Consider the following 25,718-nt stretch of genomic DNA (forward strand, 5'->3'; position numbering starts at 1 on the left):
AAAAGCTTCTGTCTCCAACTTTTATGCCTTATGTTAGAAATAAGTTTCCAGAAAAGAGATGTCAGAGAGGAGGTACTCATGCTAAAAGTTTCTACCTTTCCTGGAAAGGATTACTCCACAGGTTGCTAATATGAATGACTTCAGAGTGCCTGAAGAACTACGGACAGAGGTTCCTGACACTGTATAGGAGGCAGGGATGAAGACCATCCCCAAGAAAAAGAAATGCAAAAAGGCAAAATGGTTGTCTGAAGAGGGCTTACAAATAACTGTGAATAGAAGAGAAGCGAAAGGCAAAGGAGAAAAGAAAAGATATACCCATTTGAATGCAGAGTTCCAAAGAACAGCAAGGAGAAATAAGAAAGCCTTCCTCAGTGATCAGTACAAAGAAATAGAGGAAAACAACAGAATGGGAAAGTCTAGAGATCTCTTCAAGAAAATTAGAGATACCAAGGGAACATTTCATGCAAAGATGGGCTCAATAACATGTATAATATCATGTATGAAACAAGTCGCCAGTCCAGGTTCGATGCACGATACTGGATGCTTGGGGCTGGTGCACTGGGACGACCCAGAGGGAGGGTATGGGGAGGGAGGAGGGAGGAGGGTTCAGGATGGGGAACACAGGTATACCTGTGGCGGATTCATTTCGATATTTGGCAAAACTAATACAATATTGTAAAGTTTAAAAATAAAATTTACAAGACACACAAAAAAATTGAAAAACAAAACAAAACAAAAAAGATGGGCTCAATAAAGGACAGACATGGTATGGACCTAACAGAAGCAGAAGATATTAAATAGAGGTGCTTAAAAAGAATACACAGAAGAACTATGCAAAAAAGACCTTCGCAACCCAGATAATCACAACGGTGTGATCACCAGACTAAAGCCAGACATTCTGGAATGTGAAGTCAAGTGGGCCTTAGGAAGCATCACTATGAACAAAGCTAGTGGAGGTGATGGAATTACAGTTGAGCTATTTCAAATCCTAAAAGATGATGCTGTGAAAGTGCTGCACTCAATATGCCACCAAATTTGGAAAACTCAGCAGTGGCCACAGGACTGGAAAAAGTCAGTTTTCATTCTAATCCCAAAAAAAGGCAATGCCAAAGAATGCTTAAACTACTGCACAATTGCATTCATCTCACACACTAGTAAAATAATGCTCAAAATTCTCCAAGCCAGGCTTCAACAGTACGTGAACTGTGAACTTCCAGATGTTCAAGCTGGATTTAGAAAAGGCAGAGGAACCAGAGATCAAATTACCAACATCTTTGCATCATCGAGAAACCAAGAGAGTTCCAGAAAAATATTTACTTCTGCTTTATTGACTACGCCAAAACCTTTGACTGTGTGGACCACAGCAAACTGTGGAAAATTCTTAAAGAGATGGGAATACCAGACCACCTGTCCTGCCTCTTGAGAAATCTGTATGCAGGTCAGGAGGCAACAGTTAGAACTGGACATGGAACAACAGACTGGTTCCGAATTGGGAAAGGAGTATGTCAAGGCCGTATATTGTCACCCTGTTTACTTAACTTACATGCAGAATACATCATGAGAAACTCTGGGCTGGATGAAGCACAAGCTGGAATCAAGGTTGCTGGGAGAAATATCAATAACCTCAGATATGCAGATGACACCACCCTATGGCAGAAAGTGAAGAAGAACTAAAGAGACTCTTGATGAAAGTGAAAAAGGAGAGTGAAAACATTGGCTTAAAGCTCAACATTCAGAAAACTAAGATCGTGGAATGTGGTTCCGTCACTTCATGGCACATAGATGGGGAAACAGTGGAAGACCTTATTTCCTTGGGCTCCAAAACCACTGCAGATGGTGACTGCAGCCATGAAATCAAGACACTTGCTCCTTGGAAGAAAAGCTATGACCAACCTAGACAGCTTATTAAAAAGCAGAGACATTACTTTGTCAATAAAGGTCCATCTAGTCAAAGCTATGTTTTTTCCAGTAGTCATGCATGGATGTGAGACTTGGACTATAAAGAAAGCTGAGCACCGAAGAACTGATGCTTTTTGAACTGTGGTGTTGGAGAAGACTCTTGAGAGTCCCTTGGACTGCAAGGAGATCCAACCAGTCCATCTTAAAGGAAATCAGTCCTGAATATTCATTGGAAGGACTGATGCTGAAGCTGAAACTCCAATACTTTGGACACCTGATACAAGGAATTGACTCATTGGGAAAGACCCTGATGCTGGCAAAGATTGAAGGCAGGAGAAGGGGATGACAGAGGATGAGATGGTTGGATGGCATCACCAACTCGATGGATGGGAGTTTGAGTAAATTCCAGGAGTTGGCGATGGACAGGGAGACCTGCACACTGTGGTCCATGGGGTCGCAAAGAGTCGGACACGACTGAGCGACGGAACTGAACTGATTCATTTTCTACCCAGATATGAAAATCTATTCATAACATTTTTCTGTTTGGGCAGGGGAAGTGGCTACTGGAAAGAATAAACAGAAAGCTGGCCAGAAAGCTGCAAAGCACCTTTCTTCCAGGATGTTCTCTACCAAGATGGCAGGGTCACGTGTGATGCGGCACAGGAGTGTGTGACACATGGTTTGAGCTCAGGGTCGTTTGCTGGGTAGGAGATCATCTTGAAGATGCCAGTGGAGTTTAGCAGACCCTGGTGAACCTGGTGGTCGTGGCCAGGTTCACCACAGTGAAGTGAACACCATGAGCTAAGGCCAGACATATGCCAAGAGAGGGCAGGGGTGGGCTGATGGCGCCAATGCTGAACAAGCCCTTTTGAGCAGAGTGACAACTGCCACAGGGCGCCAGCAGCACCCTCACTCTTAGGCAGGCACAGAAGACAGGCAGTAAGCAAACCAACCCTGATCCACCTGATCCACTCCTCCTTTTTGATTTACTAGGGAAAAAAAAAGTGTCTGGTAACTCCAGCTGCCTGAAAAGTAATGACTTTTGGAGAAGCAGAAGCCCTGACTAGAAAAGGGCTCTGGGGGTCACGGCAGTAAGGAGAGCCTGAGGCCAGGCCTCACGCTTGTGTGTGAAGGGCCCACACGGAATAGCCACAGAACATACAACAACTGTACCTGGAAATGACAAGCGTATGTTCCAAAGACAGTTACCATGTACAGAGAGAGGGACCTTTGTTTACATTCTTAGTGAAAAGCTTTTTAAAGACTTAAAATGTGCTGAAAACCCAGTCTTTTTTCCCATTTGTTTTCAAAGGAGGAATCTCCTTTAAATACAGGACACAAAAGATTACAACATCCCTATTTTCAGGGATATAGATCATATATAATGAATCTGGAAACCATATTCCACAGGAAAAGGGAAATGAGACTCTAGACGTGCATTATTAGGCCATGGGGATTCTTTTCTCTATGTTTTAACTTTCCAGAACCTGGGCTGTGGCTGGGCCTGTGTCTTGATCTGCCTGAAGACCGTGGACATGCGGATGCCCACGCAGGTAACAAGTCCTGTAGGGATCATGCCCTGCGTTTCTGCCCCACTGTCATTGCTGACACACCTGTGCCAAGAGGCTAACACTGACCCTCTCCTTATTGAAGGAGAAAGTATGTAAAAAGACAGACAACTGGGTAAACCCTGTGAGTACAAACTACAAAGTCCTTTTTCACTTCCTAAGAACTTTACTCTATCCTCCTATTTCTAAAGCTTTTTCTAGGTTGGAAATATTCAAATGAGAGATGGCATTAGATCCTAGCCAAAAGAAGGTTTTGTAAAACACTGAATGCTGATCAGAGAAAGGAATAACCAGCCTTGTTAAAAGCACACTCAGAAGGATGCCAAAATAGACTAGAACTGCGTATAAACAGCATGGATTGCATTAACAGGTCTCCCGGGGTGAGTGGAGAGTCTTATCCCCACTCTCTTTGCCTACCTTGTGCTCACCCCGTGGTTATGTAACCTTTAGAATGGAATCTGGAAATTCTTCTGACCCTGCCCTGCTCACCGATAGAGCTGAGCCAGTGGCTGGCAGGGGCACAATCTAATAGGCAAAACTGGAAACACACGAACTCAGCCCTCTGGTCTCGGCCCAGAGACTGTGCAGGCAGGGAAAGAAAGACGCGCCCCTGTCTCTCCCCTCCCCTCCTCTGGCCTAAGTTTGCACTGACTTCACTCAACAGGCACCTGACCCTCCCAGATGAGCTGGGAGGGGCTAAAGCGCCACGCTCGGCCATGGTAGGGGTGGAGGTGCAGCAGCAAACAATATTTAAGATGCTCAGTTTGTTGAGCATTCAGACTTGGGAAGAAAAGCTACGGGCTACCCAACTGAGCTGCACTTTCAGAAACGCGAGTTTTGAGAAAGGCTAAGAAAGAGCAAGGAGAGAGAGAACAGCAAAGTGGTAAGTCCATCACGAGTGAAAGTCTTAGGTTTTAATCTGCCACAGTTTTGCACACCTCAGCTGGGCATAGCTAGGTTCCCCCGAGGAAGAACCTCCTTCCTCACCCAGGCCCACGAAAGATGCTGAAAAAGACTCTCTCGGCCGTGGCGTGGCTCTGCATTTTCCTCGTGGCCTTTGTCAGCCACCCAGTTTGGCCACAGAAGCCCCCTAAGCGCAAGACCCCAGCAGAGCTCACCGCAGCCACCTGCTGTGAGGAGGCAAAGGCGCTCCAGGCCCAGATCGCCAACCTGAGCAGCCTGCTGAGCGACCTGGGCAAGAAGCAGGAGAGGGACTGGGTCAGCGTGGTCATGCAGGTGATGGAGCTGGAAAGCAGCGCCAAGAGCATGGAGACGCGGCTCACTGAAGCCGAGAGCAAGTACTCCGAGATGAACAACCAGATCGGCATTATGCAGCTGCAGGCAGCGCAGACGGTCACCCAGACCTCAGCAGGTAAGGAGGACGCAGCCTCACGCTGCTCGCCACCTCCCGCTCACACAGCTGAGTGCCTCCCGTCTGCAGCCCTGCTTCTAGGTGATGTGGTCAGAATGCTCCCTGGGGTTTCTCATGGAATTTAGTTTCTTGGGTATGTGCCACCAGCTCTAGTTTCTCTTTTGCAAAGGCTTACAAAGTATTTCTTTTGATTCCTAAGATGCTGTAAATTTACCCAGGTCTCTCTTTACTCCTGCAATGTTTCGGCATACTGAAGGTATGAATCGCCATCCTGGAGCACAGAGAGATCAGGCGGTCTGCCCAGAGTCACACAGCAAGTCTTAGAGCTCACATATTCCCGATTAGTCCATTTCCTTGCCCAGAGCTGACTGGCTGTCCCCTCAGTCCCAAGGAAGGAGGAACAAACACCAAAATCATAACATCTCTAGAAGCAAAGTTTTTACCAAAAACCGTTTTCTCGGGTTCCTGGGACTTAGTGGGCTGGGCAATAATGGAACTTGGTTGTCCTATTGGCCAATCTCACTCTTCTCATTGGCTCAGAATTAAGTGCACAGACACTGCCCAGGGCATCTAAGGAGTCCTTTGTGTTTAAAAAGGACTGGTTCCTCAAGGTTCCTCAATTCTACATTTCTATTTTTTTCCCCCCACAATCTCAAAATTGTCCCTAGTCATACAGGAAAACGAAATGCTGAAATTTGCATTTTTTAGTAGGCCCAAAGTAAGATATGTTTACTACTCTTTTCTTTTGCAAAACAATTCTTAGTTTCTACTTAGCTTGGCTCAGACAGGCCAGGTGAATTCGTTTAGACAGAAATTTGGTTTTCTGAAAATATCTGCAAATTATTAGTTACGAGGAGCAGAGTCAATAGATATGTCACTTCTTACTGATACAAGAACAGAGTAAGTCACTGGTAATCCTTAGTTCAAATGAAGAAAAAGTTTTAACTGGAAATTAAGCCTAAAAATTTTGTGTAAATCACTTTCTCAGTATGTACTTCCTGACTCTCAGCTTGGGACGAGAAAGGTATTTTCAGGTCATTTTTCAGACAAGTGAGTCCTGATTTGGGTCTGTGAGATGAAACAGATATGCAGGTGACCAGGGAAGGTAGAGGAACCTGACCTGAACCACCTCCAAACAGGTCAAGGAGCTTCTTGGGCGTCAACTGCAGCTCCCTTGCCGGGCCTCATCCTTCTACTGCCCAGGCCCTCATTCCTTACTTCCCTTCTCTACTAGCAGATGTGGGGGCACCTTTACATTCTGTAAGGAGTTAGCCCCTTGGAGAGAGCAGTAACAGGAAGTGAAGAACTCTGATGGCGAAGACAAGGGTCTCCCATTTCCCCTCTGCAAAGCACTCTGCCTCAAACAATTCCCACCATGGAAGAGTCACCATCTGCAACCGTGTCCTCTTCTTGAAGGCTGAGTGCAGTGATCACCAAAAAAAGAACTCCCAGATAGAGAGGCAGGGAGCATCTTCTGGCCAGGCGAGGGTTTCTGCTTTCTGATCCTATTTGGAAAGGCTGTCCCTTCCACAGTGCTCTCTGATATTCAGAACAGGAGACACAATCCCTCGTAAGGCACTAGCCCCCAGGGCAACTGAGGAAACATTAAAATCAACCAGAGGGAGAAAGCCAGCCTGCCCAAAGCTCTCATTTCCTTGTTTTAATAACAGTGCCAGGAGAAGGCCTGCAGGGGTTCCTTAGACTGTTTGCATTTTCATTTGTCGAGCAGTGTTGAATTAAGGTGGAGAAGATAAAATTATAAATCTTTGCTAATAAGGGATCTGGTAAGCAGTAGCCATTACCTCTGAAAAACAACAAAACAAACAAACAGAGAAACAATAAAACCAAACCCTCTGAGATTCTCATGACTTTTCTGGGAATAGAGGTCTGCTGTCCCAGAAGCTGAATCCATTAAACAGTAGCATCTGTTAGTGGCCCTCACACATTATAAAGACTCCAGAATTCATGCCCTAGAACCACAGCAGGATAATTTACTTCAACACAAACCTTAAGCATATTTGTACTGCTGTGTAACTCAGGTGAAGGGCTTCCCTACCTCTCAGCCCTACCACCATTCAGGCCAACACATACCTATTCCAGATCTCCTGATATCCATGTCTCCCAAGTCTGGACACTGGCAGCAATGAACACTCCTATGAATTTTGTGGCAGAAGGAAGTCTCCCTTTTAAACTTTCAGTGTAGATGCAGCAGGGGTGCGGCCAGCCCTGGAGCCTGGGCCTGGATGCTCACCCTGTGGCTCACTCCTGCAGATGCCATCTACGACTGCTCATCCCTCTACCAGAAGAACTACCGCATCTCTGGAGTATATAAGCTTCCTCCTGACGACTTCTTGGGCAGCCCTGAACTGGAGGTGAGGCCGTCGCAGCCCACTGCCTGGGTTGTCAGCTCTTCTCTACCTACTCAAAGGCTGGGGACAGCAGGGCTAGTCAGTCTAAAGAGCGGGAAACTCAAGACAGGGACGCAAGCACACCAAATACCAGAGAGCGATCTAAACACTCCATTTACAGGGGGAAAAAGTCCAGCCATCTGTTTGGCTCCTTCAAATCACTACCAACCAAATACTAATCCTTCTGATGTGGTTAGATCACGTTCTCACCACAACCTACGTGCTGTGAAGTCTCGCCACGGCCTACGGCAGTTACTCTTTGGGGAGGAGAAACAGAGAACATGTAGGGAGCATGTCAGAGGGCCTGGATGCTTTCCCTTCAAACTACGTGCACTTGCTCTCATCCTCAATTCTGATCTTTCTCAGCAAATCACCAGCCTGCCCAGCTTGCCAATACTGGGGAGAATTGCTACCTAGTGAGCCAGTGGCTGTGGAAGGGCATATGTCCATCAACTCTGGGGGCAAGAGAAGGTGAGAAGCCGTGCTCAGGCTTGTCGCCTGTCTCGGCGGGTCCTGACCAGGGCGTCCCCTCCGTTCCAGGTGTTCTGTGACATGGAGACTTCAGGCGGCGGCTGGACCATCATTCAGAGACGGAAGAGTGGCCTCGTCTCCTTCTACCGGGACTGGAAGCAGTACAAGCAGGGCTTTGGCAGCATCCGTGGGGACTTCTGGCTGGGGAATGACCACATCCACCGGCTCTCCAGGCGGCCCACCCGGCTGCGTGTGGAGATGCAGGTGAGCACAAGGTGCAGTCCCCAGGACTGGACCAGGGCTGCCACGCCCAACTCTGCACAACTCCGGGGTGTCATTCCTACTCCTTTCCACCATCGGCTGGGATACTTGCTATGATGGTTTTCTTGCAGGTTGTAGGACAGTTGAGGAAGAATAGGTTTTTTTTTTTACCCCTGTATTTTTCATAAAAGTGAGACTGCAGGTACAGGAGAGGCCAGACTCAGGCCAGAGCAGAGGAATCCAATAGTCAGCTGGGCTGAAAGACTGTTCCCTGCCCTGGCCTGGGATATAAGGACCTCTGCAAGCAAACCTTATTGATGTCAGTTAGTGATCTTCCTTAAAGGCCCTGAAGCGTCACTATATTCTCAAGTTACTCTTATGACACCTCAGAGTAGGATACAGCAAAACTCAGGTCTATACTTCACAGACAGCGGAAGAGAGAATGAAGGGGAAGAGAAAGAGAGACTAATCAAGCCATATGGGGACTCAGGAGGGAAGTCTGATCTAGGACTCTTGCTGTCCGATTCCCAGGTTAGTGTGTTAAACTAGAGACAGACAAGTAAAGTCTTGCTACGTTCCCTGCAGTAAGAAGATATATGGCTGCAGCTAGAGAGAGAGAAGAGAGGCAGGGTGGTATGACAGGAGGCCTTGCCGGTTTTTCTAAGGCTCTGCCTCCCCTGACAGGACTGGGAGGGCAACATGCGCTACGCAGAGTACAGCCACTTTGTTCTGGGCAATGAACTGAACAGCTATCGCCTCTTCCTGGGGAACTACAGCGGCGACGTGGGGAATGACGCCCTCATCTATCACAACAACACAGCCTTCAGCACCAAGGACAAGGACAACGACAACTGCTTGGACAAGTGTGCCCAGCTCCGCAAAGGTGAGAGTCGGGATCTGGAGCGGGGAGTTCAGAGGCAGGGCCACAGTCCTGGTGGAGGAGAAAGTGGATTTATAGCTGCACAGTCAGTTTTCTGGCTTTGTACTCCTTTGTGACACTGACCCTAATGGCTTCAGTACATCCCTGCTGCCCAGGGTGTCAGTGGTCTCTGAGGACACCAGAGGACTGACTGTTTCCCATCGCAGGTGGATACTGGTACAACTGCTGCACAGACTCCAACCTCAATGGCGTCTACTATCGCCTCGGGGAGCACAACAAGCACCTGGATGGCATCACCTGGTATGGCTGGCACGGCTCCAGTTACTCCCTCAAACGAGTGGAGATGAAAATCCGCCCGGAAGACTTCCAGCCATAGAAAGGGGCCTGCTCTGGAGGAGGACTGGAGAAACCAGAGGCTGGGAAAAGGGCAGAGGAGAGGGAGGGAGTCTAGAAAGGGGAGGGACGGGAAGTGGCCCATCATCTTCAAGGAGAGGGGGGTCTCTTAGGAGAACAGGACTCGGTGCTGAGAATGTTAAAGTAAGTGGGAGGAAGTATTCAAATGCACCAGGTCCAAACACACACTTCTCAGGGGGTTGGCCTGAGGGGGCTCCCTGCCTGTGATCCCTGACGTAGCAGCAGCTTCTCTTTTCCACACAATTTTTCTGTGGAGGAAAAACAATTGTGAGTTCATTTTAGCCATTTTGCCTGAGGCCGAGGTGATGTGAGGGCAGAAAATGAACCATATTGCTTTGATTCTCTTGGGTGTTAGAGAAAGGAGTGAAGAGGGTGGTGGGGGCGAGGGGTTTCTATTTTTAAACCCAATGAAATTACCTTCAGTCCACACACTTTTTTTTTAAAAAAGACAAAAATTGTTTGGCTGGAGGTGAATGGACCCAAGTTGGAATTGACCGGAGGAGGCTCCAGGGTTCTGGGCCTTGCACTGGTCTCTGAGCACCTCCCCTGCTCAGCCTGGATCAGGCACAGCACTGAGAGGCAGGGAGTAAGCCCAGTGCTGGCAGGAGCTCAGCTGGAGGGGAAGATAAGTCCCTGTGGACACTCGCACAAAACTGACTTAAAATTTTCTCAGTCAATACAGATACATCTATTTTTATTTACTTTATGAGAAAAGGGATCAAAAAGCTTCCTCTTTTATCTCATCTATAAAAAAATGGCTGAAACAGGAAAGTAAATGGCACGATGGTTAATAAATAATTCATGCTGCATATAAATAAGCATTTTGCTTTGTAAAAATAAAATACTGTAGTTTGTTTTCAACATTCAGTTTTTTTCTTCCTTCCACAATAAACTCTTTTAAATCTTGTTCCTTTTAAAATGATTACTATTACCACTGAGGGCATGGTGAAAAGTTTTAAGTGAAAAATCAGAGTGAGCTATGAGAAAGAGACTCTGGGTGTGCTGCAGTCTTCAGGGATACCCAGGGAGGAGCAGGAAGCTGAAGACAGAAAAGCAAGGGAGAGAAAGGGCAGCAGGAGCTGGATGAGGTCAGACTCTGGTCTACCCACCTGACCCCCCCAGAGGCTGGGGCCATTGCCTGGATTCAAAATATTCTGCAAAGCAACACTCCTACTTTCTACCTGAGCAAACTTACATACACAGAGGGAAAAAAATATCTTTAGTCATCACAGATGTCAAATAATTTTGACCTTCAGGAAGTAATTTTTCTTTCCCAAAAAGAACTATTCCCTTGAACCAGTCAGGGTAAGGTAAGCATAATTCTCTAAGTGACTATTTTCTAATGTACCTAGGGTCCTTTGATTGTTGGGAACCCACTTGACCTTAAAAACAAGATCACCAGGATTTTCAAAGAAGTAAAGTGAGTAGAGAATAAGTATATTGAAGCAGGGCTTCCTATGGGACAGGCAGGCAGACAGAAACTTCTTGAAGCAGGCAAGGGATCTGAGATGCTCAGAAGCGGGCACAGTGCTGCTTGGAGAGAGGAGAAAATGATTAGAAGGAGATGAAGAGAAGGAAGAGCACAAGATGATTGGGGTAGAAGTAGCTAGTAATTCTCTCTCATAAACTATATACCCCACAACTAAAGAAAACGGAGGCTCTAGGCAACAAGAACTAAAATAAGTAAGTGGGACTACCTCAAACTAAAAAGCTTCTGCACAGCAAGGGAAACAATAAAAAAACTGAAAATCTACAGAATAGGAGAAGAATATCTGTAAACCATAATCCCTGGGTTAATGTTTAAAATATATAAAGAACTTACATGACTGAATAGCAAAAAAGCAAATAATCCAGTTTAAAATTGGGCAAAGGACCTAAACAGTTCATTTTTCCAAAGAAGACATTCAAACGGCCAATGGGTACATGACCAAGCACTCAACGTCACTAATCACCGGGGAAATGCAAAGCATAACCACAGTGAGATACCAACTCACATCTGGGAAGACGATCATTATTAAAAAGACAAAAGATAATAAGTGCTGGCAAGGAACTGGAGAAAAGGGAACTGTTGGTGGGAATGTAAACTGGTATAACCACTATACCAGTCTGGCAGTTTCTCAAGAAATTGAAAACAGAACTACCGTGTGATCCAGCAATTTTTCAGTTCTGGGTTCATATTCAAAGAAAACAAAAATCACTGTCTTGAAGAGATATCTGCACTCCCATGTCCACTGCGGTATTATCCACAATAGCTAAGAGATGGAAACAGCCCCAAATGTACTTTAGGCTCTCCTAGTGGCTCAGAGGTAAAGAATCCACCTGTCAATGCAGGAGACATGGGTTCAATTCCTGATCCAAGAAGATCGCACATGCCTCAGAGCAACTAAGCCCATGTATCAGAACTATTGAGCCAGTGCTCTAGAGCCTGGGAGCCACAACTACTGAAGCCCGTGCACCCTAGAGTCTGAGCTCTGCAATAAGAGAAGCCACTGCAATGAGAAGTCTGCGCACCGCCATGTAGAATAGTCCCAGCTTGCCACAACTGGAGAAAAGCCCGCACAGCAACAAAAACCCAGCACAGCCAAAAACAAATACATAAATAGCATGTGTGTGTGTAAATATATACACACATATATAATATAAACAATGGACTATTATTCAGCCACAAAGAAAGAAATTCTTCCATTTGTGACAACATGGATGAATCTGGAGGGTATTATGCTAAGTAAAATAAGACAGAGAAAGACAAATAACATATAGTATCACACATGCAAAGTCATGTTTTTAAAAGTGATTTCATAAAAATAGAGACTAGAATGGTTGTTGTCAGGGGACAGGAGAATGGGAAAATGTGGAGATATAGGTCAAAGGGCACAAACTTTCAGTTATAAGATGAGTAAGTTTTTAGGATCTAATGCACAGCATGGTGACTATAGCTAACAAAACAGTTTTGTATATCTGAAATCTGCTGAAAGTAGATCTTAAGCATTCTCACCACACATAAAAAAATTAGCCATGTGAGGTGATTATGTTGATCTTAGTAATCATTCTATAATGCATATCAAATCATTATGGTATACATTTAAATATATACAATTATATTTGTAAATCATTTCTCAAGATAGTTGGGGGGACAAAGTACCTATATCAATCAAAACCTATAGTTCCTGAAATTGACTCATATTTATATAGATATGAAATTGAGTAAGTGAAATAAAAACCTTTTTGTGGCAAGGTTAATGTTGAAAAAAAAAAAAAAAGTCACCGTACAAAAACAAAAACAAAAACACTGAAGCTCTAATTCAGCACCTGCGGTTTACCTCACCCTTCTGGGAAAATGTCTGAGAGATGAGGGAAAGCAGGTGGAAGGAAAACACAGAAGGTAACCCACAGAGGTGCAGGTTCTGACAGTAATGGTCACTTTTAAAACATTTTGTCGGGGGCAGGGTGACATGGATTCCAAGGACTTGAAGGTGAGCACAGCACAGCCTCTACCTTCAAGAGGACAGAAGCACAAAAAGGAGAGCTCAGCTCTCCTGAAGGGAAAGAGCACTGTGTTCTGACACACCCTCCAGGATGTACGAGAGAAGGTACAAAGGGTGTGAAAGAGAACAGGACTGACGGGCAGTTGGCAGAGCTGATGCCAATTGTAAGCACTGGAATTTTCTCAATCAGAAAATTGTCTTAAAATGGGATAACATGTCAGGGGCTGGGCAGTGAGAGCACCAGTTTTGATCAGACCCTGTCTTCTATTTTGGGTGGAGAAAGAGAAGCAGGTGCTGTGGACAGAATCTGCATCTCCCTGATGCACCCCCCAATCCCCCATTCATATTTTGAAGGCTAATTCCCAGTGTGATGGCATTTGGAGACGGGAGCCTTTGGGAGGGGATTAGGCCATGAGTGTGGAGCCCTCATGAAAGGGATTAGTGCCTTTATAAAAAGACCCCAGGAAGACACACAGAGCAACCAACGTCCCAGAAGAGGGTCTTGCCAGAACCCAACCATGCTGGCACCCTGATTTTGGATTTCCCAGCTTCTAGATTTTTCTCCTAACTGTGAAAAATAAATGATGTTCAAGCCACCCGGCCTATGGTAATTTGTTACACTGTCCTGAATGAACTAAGAATGAGCAGGACACCAGATCTTATCCTAATGCTAATACACCAAGTAAAAACTGTGCACATGTATAAGTACAGGAGCACGTGTGTTTCAAAGTACCTAAATACTCATTTAACTCTCTGCTCCCCAAATAAGCAGTTATACTCACTGATACATAACAGCGTTGAGAGTTTGTAGGCCACAGTTTGGGGATTACATGTGGATTTAATGTGTCCTAGAGCAGGTGGATAAAAATTTCAACAGGCAGGACGACAGATTGATCCAGCAGCAAGAGAACAGTACTGTCAGCACAGGACAGCTTTTTATAACAAAAATAAAAACTAAGAATCAATTGTGCAAAGATGTTTCTGTGTACAATTAATCTGATTGCTTCAAAAAGAATTTAAGGCAGTTGATTCAAACGTATATACTAAACTTTAAAATAAATGACAAATGCTAAAGAGAAAGTAACAGAAGGAAAAATAAAATTAGAGAAGGGAGTTGGGCAGTAGAAAAAACAGGTAAGATGTCTGCAATGTGATACAGGTGGGCCAGGAATTGAGCTTTGAGCTCTGTATGGAAGGGAACCCAACCTCTTAGTGAACAGTAATGCCTCCAAGACAAAACCAAAGTCGTGGAGGAGGGTCTGGGCCATGGGAGGAGTGTCTGTGAGGACTGGGGTAACGCCGAGAGCAACTTCTGAATAAGCAGCTTAAGGATGTTTCTTAAAACTTTCTTCACTGAATATGACGGCATAACGTGGCAACTGTGCTGAGAAAAAGCAGTTTTACAAATTTAGCAGGAAAAGCTACAAGCAGAAACAAAAAAGATGGGTATTGGGAAGATACAGGAAACCAACTGAAGGGCTGAGCTGAGCTGAACCTGAACCAGCTGAGCTGAACCAGACTTGGAACCAACCAGAGTGTAGAGGCCCTGGCTTCACTGGGACCAGAGGTTTTTGTTTGTTTTCTTAGAGCCAGTATCAATCTGCAGGCAATTCCAAGGATGTATTTTCAATTACTGGAGAAGGAAATGGCAACCTATTCCAGTACTCTTGCCTGGGAAATCCCATAGACAGAGGACCTGGCGGGCTACAGTCCAGAGGATCGTAAAAGTCAGGAACGACTCAGCGACTCAACAACAACATTTTCAATTACACTGGCTTTAAGAAGTTAAATGACCTTCTGGAACACTTTTCCAGGCCTCTGACTACATCTTCTACTACATATCTGCATAAACACTAATGCTTCAGTGATTGTCTCAAATATGGAAAAAACTGGGGCTTGGATGAGGGAAGTTTCAGAGAGGTATCAAACAGAAAAAGGCAAGCAAGGAAATTAATGTTCAAAAACTAGTTACTTAATGCTAAGTCACAATATTCAGCTATGGGGTCTTCTTCCAGTTTTGAAGCAAGATTGCATTATATAAGCCAGAGACGGAAGGAAGGAAGGAAGGTGTCCGCTTCTGCCTAATTTGAAACTGAGGCCTACCCATAGGATGGCACATTTATAAACGTTCCTGTGTGGTATTTTAGAAATCAGCATTCTCTCCAAGTCCAATTTATTTGGGCAAAAACACGCTTCTATTTCTTTTTGGTCACTCTGTAAAGCACTCAAAGGAACAGAGTTTAGCATCTACTCAAAAGCAGAGCTAGCAGAGAACTTGTTATTTGATTATCCTTACAAATGAAGGGAGCGCCACTCACAGCGGGCTGTTTCAGCCACAGTGGAGGTCCTGATTAGCTGCATGAGTTTTCCTAAACTATTTGTAGTGAAATAATCTACCATGTTAGCATTTACATGAAGATAATTAGATCTCGGAGTTAATATTCTCCGATAATCATTAGGGGAAGTAAACAATTCTCTAGGAGCTGTGGAGCTAGCATTTAAGGCTGCTTGTAATTTCATAACAGTGAAAAATTTATTAAACAACCTATTTTTTCCATACCCAGAAGACTCAAAACAACCTTATGAGAGAACATAGCAAATGAGAGGAAAAGACCACTGGATTTCAGACATGGCTCTGCCTTTTACATTCACACTCCACAGAGGAAGACTCAGGTACCAATATATTTAGTCAATAAAACCCTAGCCTGCCTCTGGCTGGTCTCTGAGGCACAGAAATCAGCTCCTACTCCTAAGCCAGAGAGTGCGGTCTAACCCAGACATAAAATCTATCTTTCCTAGGCTGCTCTGGTCACAGAACTGCTTCAGGCTGATTTCCTCAGGACAAGTAAGCACAGGTTGGAAAGGAACAGGAGCCCAAGTGCTAAGGGTCAACAGAAGTGACAATTCTGGCTAGAGTACCAAGAAAGGCCACCTGCAACCACAACTCGTTTACACACGTGGCAGTCCAGACGGCAGATTTGACAGAGCAGAGGTCTCCAAGGGCCTCCAGGACACTGGCACCAGGCAGTGGGAGAAGAGAGGTCATGTGAGACGCAGGCATCAAGAGAAAGGGTTTATGGCCTACCTGATGAGAGACTCGAGAATGGCAGGGGTGGGACCTTTCTGGAACTCCAGTTCTTTGTAGTGCAGCGCTTTGGCATATGCTCGGCACTTGGCAGCTCTCTCGCCCAGCAGGACAATGCCATTGTCATCTCTCAAAGGCAGGGGGCCCTGGAGGAGAGCAAAACCCCACAGCATAGGAAACAAATGGCAGACAGGCCACAGGCCAGAGTGGGTTATGTAGTGCTTCCCCTCTTCCCGCCAGCTGGCTCCCTGACAGGCTCACCTTGTCACTGTGTTCCATGAATTCAGCCAAATTTAAGAGGGTTTGCGTGACTTCTGCGATGTCCTGGGAGGTGAGGGCCAACTCGATGCTTCTGATGAGCTCATCCTGCTGGTCCTCATTCAGCTCAGACCAGCAGGACACAAACGCAGCGTTAAAGAGATCCCTGAAGGCAGACAGGAGTGGAGACAAATGTTGGAAATGCCCCTCCTGCCTCTGATTGGTGCCACAAAGCCACAACTTAACAAGCTACTCCTGGCACTGATAATGGTTGTACAGGCCAAGGCAGTCCAACAGAACTTGCTGGAAATAGTTCCTATCTTCCCCACCCAATATGGCAGCCACTGGTCAATGAGCACTTGAACAGTAATAAGTATGACTAAGGAACTGAATTTTAAGTTTTAGTTACTTTTAATTAACCTAAATTGAAATAAGCACATGTGGCTCTAGTGACTGTTCAATTTTTCAGCACAGGTCCAGGGAAAACTGTGGGGGCAGGATGGAGTGGGAGAACGAAGAGCAAAACAAAATGACTTGTCTCCACAGTGTTTGCATCACTCTTTTTCATTGGAGGGGATGGACAGAAAGGGACTTTTAACATAGAAGCTGACATAACAGATTCAGTTAACATTCATCTTCAAATGATTCTTGGGATGTTTCTTCTCAGGCAATGTGAAAACTAATACCAGAAGTAGGCATTTGCTATTGCTTTTGAAAACATAAGCAGAACCCTTAGTTGGGTGGTCATAAACAAAGTGAAAACAGAGCTTAAGAAACGAGAAGCATCAGAAAACAGAACCCAAATGCGTAAGTCTTAAAACTTCCCTAAGCCAAACCTCTAACAGCTGGGGCCTTGGGAAGACCTGGGAGCAGGGGTACCATTCCCAGAATCACGACAACTATTTAAGACCACTACAGCACCACTTGGGTGGACACGTTTGCTACCCCTGACATCTGGACTTCAATCCTACCCTCTCGCTTTTGGTGAATGTGTGGAGAGGGAGTTGGAAACTACAGGATATGCCTGTATAATGTATGGGCTTAAGCACCTGACGCCTATACATCTATTTTTATTTACATACTTAAAGGGTTAGATCAGTTCAATGTATACATAATTTTGGAATCTGATGAAAGAAAACAAAATCTGAAATTCATAGGGTAACATGAAGACCAAGAGAAGCCCTGTGTACATTAAGAAGTAAGCTTTCTGATCTAGTTCCAAGGCTACGGTGGCTCCCAAATGAACATGCTTGGCATTAAGGGGACAGACACATGTGTGTGTATTTATCACAAACCTCTTTTGGATGAGGGTGTGCTCAAAAAGGACTTGAAGCAGACGAGAGGAAACACTATTTTTGCATACTATGGAAATAGAGAATGTGAAATCTGCACACTATGGAAACAGAGACTCCCTAGGAACAATTTTTTTTAAGCATTAAAAAATATTTGAAAGAAATCAGATGAACCAAATCATGGTATCCAAGTAGCAGTCTCAGGGACCATCTCTATTTCTGCTAAATACACTCCAAAGAGCAAACCAGCCGTGATGATGAAAGTGAAATGGAATACTTCACTTTTTTGGTTCCTGCCAATGAAAAGATAGCTAATGAAATCATGCTTCATTACAAATAAGCACTGTCCATTGTAGAAAAACTTAGAAAATAATGAAAAAAAGAAAATAATTGCTCCTTAAATCCTCCTAGAGATAATCATTATTGTATTACTTTATAATCTTTTTCCTAGGTACACATATTTTTAATAGTTGAAATCCCACATTTGCACCATTTTGTATTCCATTTTATTCACATACATTATACCATGAATCTATATGTGTTACAACTTTTTATAAACCAAATTTTCAATGACTATTTAAGATTCACTGTGTAGGATTTACAGTATTTTTAAGGTAAATTCTATTTTCCAAAGATGGCTGCAGCACTAGCTCCTGTTCCACACATTCTTCTACGATCTATCCTGCTGCTGCTACTGCTGCTAAGTCACTTCAGTCGTGTCTGACTCTGTGTGACCCCATGGAGAGCAGCCCACCAGGCCCCTCCATCCCTGGGATTCTCCAGGCAAGAATACTGGAGTGGGTTGTCATTTCCTTCTCAATGTATGCAGGCATGCTAAGTCACTTCAGTCATGTCCGACTCTGTGCAACCCAAGGACAGCAGCCCACCTGGCTCCTCTGTCCACAGGATTCTCCAGGCAAGGATGCTGGAGTGGGTTGCCATTTCCTTTTTCCACTCCCCTATAAAAAAGTGGCATCCACGTCTCCTCTCCTTGAGCCTGAGTGGGTCTTTGTGACTTCTTTTGACAACAGAATGGGGCAGAAGTGACACTACATGACCCCCAAGGCAGGTTGTACAAGCACCACGCACTTCTGTGTCATGTGTCAGTCCCTTGCGGTCACTCACTCCTGAATTAAGACAGTATTCAGTGAGGAAGCCCAAGCAACCCGTGGAGCAGGCCACACGGAGAGGAACCAAGGCCCTGGCCAGGGCTGAATCTTTGGCCAACTGTCAGCCCCAACTTGGCAGATGTATGAATGGGCCATCTTGGAGGTCAACCTTCTAGCCCCGGGACTAATACCCCTGCTGATACTGGGTGGGCCAGAGACGAACTGTTCCCACACTTCCTGCCCAAACTGCAGATTTGTGCGTAGAATAAATAATTTTAGATGACTGTTGTTTTACACCACTAAGACTTGGGGACTTATGCAGTCACATGTAACTGGAACATCACTACTACTGGAAACAGATTATATTAAACTATTACATAGTTGTTTTCAGAGTTATAAATGACTTTGTAATTAAAATTTTGGACCTAAATCTACTAATGAAAGGTCTATTAGCAAGGTTAAGATGGATCTTCTTCCTATAATAAGAGCATGTTCAATTTGCCTTTTTATTTTTTACCCCAGAAGTTAACGAAATTAAAAATACCTTTTTACTCTTACTGTTAATAAAAACTAATTATTATATATTGCTTTCTACAGGCTAGTCCTCTTGATCACAATGTGAAGCTGGGAAGAAGGGAGCCCTGACACACCGCACCTGGCCATCGGGTTGTAGGCCTGTGCCAGGGCCCAGCAGGAGCGCAGGGAGGGTGACGAGGAGTCCTTCAGCAGCTCCAGGCTCAGCCGCCGCAGCCATTCCAACCAATCATCTTTGGAAACCCTTCTGGCAGCTCCCCAGGCCTATACACCACAGGCGACAAAGGAAAACCATCAGCTGTGAGGGCCTATTGTAAGGAGCCCTCGCCTATCTAATGATTATCCCACTTCTTTGGTTTATACAATTGTACCTCTCATGACAAAACTCCCTGAGTACAAATACAAAAGAGTAATATTTAATTAAAGTCATAAAACAAAAGCAGCAACCTCTGGAATATAACACAATATAGAGAACGCCTGTTTTACAACTCATCTGTGCTCAACTCTATCTGCCAAGCAGAGAGCTCCACAACCCCAGAGTGGATGGGGATCATCACACTAAGAATGGCCTCCAGCAGTGTGGGAAGGGCCCAGGGCACCCTGCAGTGGGACACTGGCTCATCTGACAGTGCAGTCACACACGGAGGGGGAAATGCTCAGATCTGCACCATCATCAATAGTGCAACAAAGCCCAGAGGACACAGCACTATGTTGGAATGAGACAAAAGGAGCTGAACAGATAGAACTTTTACTTTGCAGTTAATCCCCTTCAATTTTCCTCAAAACTCTGAGCTCTCCTGGCACCAAGAGTTACTAGCAGGGACAGCTTAGGGAGGTGGATGGAAAGACTCAGGCCCTGGGGCTGGGTAATAGAGGGTACTGGCCAGAAGCCACATTCTGTGCAGCTCGGCAACTTGAGTTCAAATCCCAGTTATGTAACGTATTGGGTGCCTAGTCTTGGGCAAGTTACTTAACTTTTCTGTGCCTCAGTTTCCTCCTCTGTAAAGTGTGGATAACAGTCCCCACCTCAGAGGGTGTTTTAAGGATTAACTAAGTTAATATGTGTAACAGACTTAGCACAGTGCTCAGCACAAGTTAGTGCTCTATGTGTGAGTGTCTGTCTGCTACTCTGAAGTTAGAAACACCTGGCTGGAATCCTGGCCCTGCCACTCAGCTGCTGAAGAAACTCTGGGCAAACTACTCGTATGTGGCATCTGAGTCTTAAGTCTTCCTCCTCCAGGAAAAAATGCATCTAAAGGGTCTAGCTGGAATAACGAGCAAAACATTGTTGCTCTTATTATCAAAATGACTTCTCTCTGAATTGGGCTAGCCCTAACTACTAAATCTTTAACTTCTAAAATATATTCTTAAAAGATTTTTCTGGCAGAACAGACAGGTCAATCCTCCCTAAACTAAGGGAGGATCAGATAAGTTAGAGCAGAAGTTCTCAAGGGAAGTCGTCCAGGGAGTGAAAGAGACCTGTGTGTGCTACATAACCTGACCACCACTAATCCAACCCACCATTTTCCTGGGATGAAACAGAAGTCTGCTGTAGCTTTTGACGAGTTACCAATAAGTGACAGTACATCAACTATTACTGTACATCAAAAACTGAAGTAGAGATACTGTAAGAGACAGCTTAAAAATTTTTGTCGATTCTCACTGACACAATGAGAACTCCTGAACTAAAAGAAGAGTGACACTAGATACCAAAGACTTTTAGACCTTATTCTGTGGAATGAAATGGGAACACCAAGTGCTTTTCAATCCACAGACTGCTGGTTTCCACCCTACACAGTGAGTCTCTGCATAGCAGCACTATGTTACAAGGTATTTAAAAGTCAATCATATACAAGGAAGTAGTACTAACGTCTTTCGCCCTCTAAAGATGTGAGGCTGAGTTTGGGTGAGGCAAAGACAATGCAGCACAGTGGTTAAGAGACTGGTCTCTGGAGTCATACCTGGCTCACATCCTTGGCTCCTCCATCTACTGGCTGACATTGGACAAATTTCTTAACCTTTCAGTGCCCCAATGTCCACATCATAAAAGAGAGATGGTAATGACAGCACTGAACTCACATGGTTACTGTGAAGATTAAATGAATCAATACATATAAAGTGCTCACAACAGTGTCTGACAGACACATGGGAAGTGCCCAACAAGTGTAGATGGTGGTTATTGTGATCATTAACATTAGTACCATTCGATAAATGGTAGCAAATAGCTCTCCAAAAAATTTTGGCTTAGTGAACAACTGCACAATCTATCAAACACGATATGTGCCTCACAATGGCCTTTCCCTACTGCTTTGTAATTTAAAACATAATCAACTCTCAATTCTCTGAGTTTTACAGCAACTGTTCAAACTCCAGTTTCCTCTCATCACCCACCTTCTGCTGACTGCCTTATCTGTAACACTGGTGCACGCTGATGGAACGCCAGCTCATTCATTTAGAAGGTAAGCCCGGATCAATTACCATAAGACAGGAAATCAGCCGAGAATCTTGGAGGCATGCTGGAGGTATATATAAATGGCTTTTATGTTTTCTGTACTATGTAAATCCTCTATTAGCATAGCCAATAGAAGGGTGACTGAGGTGGCAAATTATTATTTTGAAGGCTGGTTAAAATTGACAAATATACCAATCCCTAGTTGTCATCACATGAATACATAGAAGCACAATTTACCTTTCGATGAAATGAATCTGAGCTTTAGGTGTAGAGAACTTTGCTTAGGGTTTTTGAACTTGATCTGTTCTTTCAGGTGAGACAAACTAAGATGCCTTCTTTTTCTCAAATTCTGGGTAAAAGGCAAAACTTCCTGGAAGCAAACTAGACCACTGGCGAATTTCCTAAAGCAGGGCGGACAGCTGCCTGGCTGGAAGGACATTCTGCACCAAGGCAGGCTGAAAATATCTGGGTGGAAACATGCATCTGGCCTCCTTGTCCAGCTCCTCCCTCCAGGGTGAGGTGTTAGCATGGTGGCCTCAGCAAACACTTGGGAATGCCAGGTGTCAGCCTTTTTCCTCCTGAGGTCTGGGACTAGCAATTACAAAACACACACAGGAGAGTAACATCATTCCTGACCCAGGGGTATTTTACCACTTTCATCTTAAATCATCAAACTTTTCTCAGTAGTGGTTACTTTGCAGTTGCCTATGTGGGTAAAGGCTGATGTCAGGAGTAAAGGCCAGTGTTCCAAAGCTGTATGTGAGCACATGCACACAGGTCTGCATGCAAATCTTTATGGGCTTGGCCAAGAGACCAAGTCAGCTGGGACCAACCCTGCCTAGTTCTTTACCTCTATCTGCTGCTGCACAGAAGTGCAGCTGCCTTAGGTCAACTGGTAATAAAGGAAAGAAAACTACGTTGAAATACAAACTGGGAGCTGTTTTCAGTCACCAGAAGTACTAAAGACTGATGCAAAATGTGGAAAATAAGCAACCTGATAAATTTACTTAAAAGTCAGTGAAGTATATGATTACTCTGTTTAGATCCATCAGAGATGCTTTGAACTGCCTATTTGTAAGTGGATCGCTGGTGGCATACGTGATGAGAAGCTGGTTTTATCCCAGGCTTTGGTCAGCACAGAGAATCCAGTATTGACCTGCAGAGATCTAAAATCCTTGCTACTCAAAGTGTGGTCCCATGGACCACTGGCATCAGCCATTACCTGGGAGCTTATTAGAAATAGAGACTATCAAGGCCTGAGCTTCAGCCTGAATCAGAACGAGCATTTTAACAAGTTCCCCAGCATATGGTTAAGCCCAATGAGTCTGAGAAGTTTCTGAAGGACTGCTTTCAAGAGCCTGCATCAGTCTCAGTGCTAACTACAAGGCTGACTGGTTGTGTTCTATTCATGTAAAAAATGAGAATGCAAACTGCAACAAGTTCCACTGGGCTTTCCTGGTGGCTCAGTGGTAAAGAATTCACCTGCCAATGCAGGAAACACAGGTTTGATCCCCGATCTGAGAAGATCCCACGTGCCACGGTGCAACTAAGCCCATGCGCCACAACTACTGAGCCTATGCTTCAGAGCCCAAGAGCCACCACTACTGAGCTCACGTGTCCTACGGCCCGTGCTCCACAACAGGAGAAGCCACTGCAATGAGAAGACCGTGACCCACAACTAGAGAGTAGCACCTAGAGAAAAGCCCGCACAGCAACAAAGACCAGCACAGCCAAAAATAAAATAATCAAATAAAATTATTAAAAAAATAAGTTCCACCACCAAAGCGCCAAGGGAACATAAAAGGACACCTTGTTCTTTACTTTCCTTATATTAAAAAACTGTATACTTCAGATACTTGGAGAAAGACAAAATGACCTAAGTTCACGGTATCCAGATTTTCAGAAAAATGCTTGGATTTTGGTTATTTTAGACAGAAGATAGCAAGAGCTGAAAGTTTCAAACAAGCAACAAGAGCAGGGCTCTCCTTTCCAAGCCCCCCAGGACACAATGCACTTGCCTTTTGGAGGTTGATGGTGCTGACGTGCAGTTTCTTCATGGGCCCCGTTTCCACTGGTCCACTGGCTAAGGCATCACCTTGGCTGCTCCTCAGCATTCGATGCTGGTAAATCAGAGGGTCCTCCTCCTCGTCAGCCAGGGTATACCCCTGCAACCAGAGTTTACAGAACACCTGCGACTCCGCAAGCTGATCCAGGTTAGAAAACACCCTTAACCTTCAGGTGGGTCCCACCTTTCAGAAGAGCCAGGATTTAGCCAGGTACGGACAGAATGAATCATGACCGGGCTGTATTCTGCATTGAGACCAGTCTGCATTGGTCAGTCCCAGTTGCTGACAAGCACTGACTTAGGAGTATGAGCATGCAACTGGCACATAAGCAATAAACATGATGAAGAGCTGGGGCAGCAAGGAGCTGCTTGCTGCCTGTTTTTGTCAGGCCTAAGGGCTAAGGCTGGTTTCTACATTTTTTTAAATGACTGAAAAAATAATTGAAAGAAGACTGATATTCTGCAACACATGAAAATTATTAGAGAATCATATTTTGGTGTCCATAAATAGTTTTACTGGAATGCACCCTGGCTCATGTGCTTATGGATGCCTATGGCTGCTTCCAGGTGGCAGTGGCAGAGCTGAGTAGTTTCATCAGAGACCACTGAGCCTGCAAAACTGAAAAAAATGCACTATCTTGACAGAAGTTTGCCAATCCCTAGTTCAGAGCCAAAGGGCTTCCTCAGTGGCTCAGCGGTAAAGAATCTGCCTGCGATGCAGGAGCCTCAGGAGACGGGTTCGATCCCTGGGTAGGGAAGATCCCTTAGAGGAGGGCATGGTAATCCACTCCAGTGTTCTTGCCTGGAGAATCCCATGGACAGAGGCGCCTGGTGGGCTAGTCCATAGGGTTGCAAAGAGTTGGACACAACTGAACCGACTTAGCTCAGCACAGCACAGTTCAGAGCTAAAAAGCTGCACATATACCCATTGCTAAGAATACCAGTTAAGAAAGATGATGAGGGGGCTTGAGAGCAGAAACAAAGCACAGCTCACCTTGACTATCCTGCAGATGAGGACGTCGTAGCGCTGATGGTTGATTCGGTGTCTCACCAGAACTTTGTTCACCATTGGAATGAAAATTTGGTACTGCAAGAGGAGAGCAAACAGAGCAGAAACCATTACTTTGGAGAGTGGGAAAGAGAGAAAAGATTATTAGCACTGCCTTATTACAGCTATTACTTCGGGGTTTGGAACTAGCTCTGTGGTTGCAGGAGAATCACTTTCTGGCCCCTGGGCTATGATCCTCACGCCCACCGCCTTCCATCTGGGTCACTGCAACTGGCTTTTACTGTAATGGTCTCTCTGCTTCCACTCTTGGCCCAGTCTGTTCTTCCACACAGCACTAAGAGCCATCATTTAAAAATGTTAGGTCAGATCACAGTATTCCTGTGCTCAATCTCTCCAAAGACTTTCAGTGTTTCTCAGAGTAAAAGCCAAAGTACTTACAATGAAACAGCAATGTGCAAATTCTCGTGGGCGTCAGAATCACCTGGAAGGCATATGAAACCAGAGACTGCTGCGCTCACAATCAGAGTTCTGGCTTGGCAGGTCCTGGGGAACCTGCAGTTCTAATGGCACCCAGCTATGTAGATACTGATGCTGCCTGTCGGGGAATCACATTCTGAGAACCACTGGTCACAATATGTAGCTTCCAGTGGGCCCATCGCCAGCCCAGCCCTCACAAGGTTCTCTATGATCTTTCCAAGCCCTTTCCCCTGCTCCCCTGCTGAAGTCATTACTCTGCTATTCCCTCCCTTCAGGTTCTGCCTTCTGGAACCTGTGCCTTTGCTCTTCCTTGTGCCTGCAGCCAGCTCCCTGGGCCTGGGCCTTTCTGTTACTTAGGTCTCTGCTGAAATGTCACCTTATCCGAGTGGTCTTCCTCACCTCCCCTAAAGAAACAGCGTCTCTCCCCACCCATCACCCTCACGAGATAAATGATGTCTCAGAGCTTTGCTTCACTGGAACGTGAGCTCTGTGGGAACAAGGACATCATTCTGTTCACTGCATCGTCCCCAGAACAGGACTCAGCCCACAGAGGTGGCTCAATAAACACTTGCTGAATGAAGAAGGGAAAAAGGGTGTAAATGATTCCCCTCTGAGAGTGGTTGAGGCCTACAGACTGACAAGCGAAGGAGTTCGCTAAGACAGAAGAGCATGTGTGTCG

At 45.1% G+C, this 25,718-nt stretch overlaps 2 protein-coding genes across 7 annotated transcripts in view; one reads left to right on the forward strand and one right to left on the reverse strand.

Annotated features, from left to right (window-relative positions):
* The window catches only part of MTOR (mechanistic target of rapamycin kinase), a 123,744-nt gene that overhangs the window by 58,400 nt on the left and 39,626 nt on the right, over window positions 1-25,718 (reverse strand). For all 6 annotated transcript variants that reach the window (XM_086344468.1, XM_086344471.1, XM_086344469.1 and 3 more), the window contains 5 exons: window positions 24,548-24,640; window positions 23,507-23,653; window positions 19,158-19,300; window positions 16,105-16,267; window positions 15,844-15,989 (listed from right to left, as the gene is read on the reverse strand). In XM_086344468.1, the coding sequence (XP_086200594.1) occupies window positions 15,844-15,989; window positions 16,105-16,267; window positions 19,158-19,300; window positions 23,507-23,653; window positions 24,548-24,640 (692 nt within the window). The remainder of the gene's footprint in view (window positions 1-15,843; window positions 15,990-16,104; window positions 16,268-19,157; window positions 19,301-23,506; window positions 23,654-24,547; window positions 24,641-25,718) is intronic.
* Window positions 4,032-10,179, forward strand: ANGPTL7 (angiopoietin like 7). Its single transcript, XM_086344477.1, has 5 exons — window positions 4,032-4,839; window positions 7,111-7,211; window positions 7,788-7,982; window positions 8,664-8,862; window positions 9,066-10,179. The coding sequence occupies exons 1-5, from the start codon at window positions 4,470-4,472 to the stop codon at window positions 9,233-9,235; spliced, it is 1,035 nt and encodes a 344-aa protein (XP_086200603.1). The 5' UTR covers window positions 4,032-4,469; the 3' UTR covers window positions 9,236-10,179.

This window comes from Bos grunniens, chromosome 16, assembly GCF_055505025.1.
Source record: "Bos grunniens cultivar Pamir isolate PY7600 chromosome 16, Bosgru_T2T1.0, whole genome shotgun sequence".
NCBI classification, from domain to species: Eukaryota; Metazoa; Chordata; class Mammalia; order Artiodactyla; family Bovidae; genus Bos; species Bos grunniens.

Coding starts and splice junctions, on each gene's coding strand:
- ANGPTL7 (XM_086344477.1), top strand. CDS start 4,470: ATGCTGAAAAAGACTCTCTCGGCCGTGGCGTGGCTCTGCATTTTCCTC. Junction 7,983..8,663: donor GGCTGCGTGTGGAGATGCAG/GTGAGCACAAGG, acceptor CTCCCCTGACAG/GACTGGGAGGGCAACATGCG. Junction 8,863..9,065: donor GTGTGCCCAGCTCCGCAAAG/GTGAGAGTCGGG, acceptor TTCCCATCGCAG/GTGGATACTGGTACAACTGC.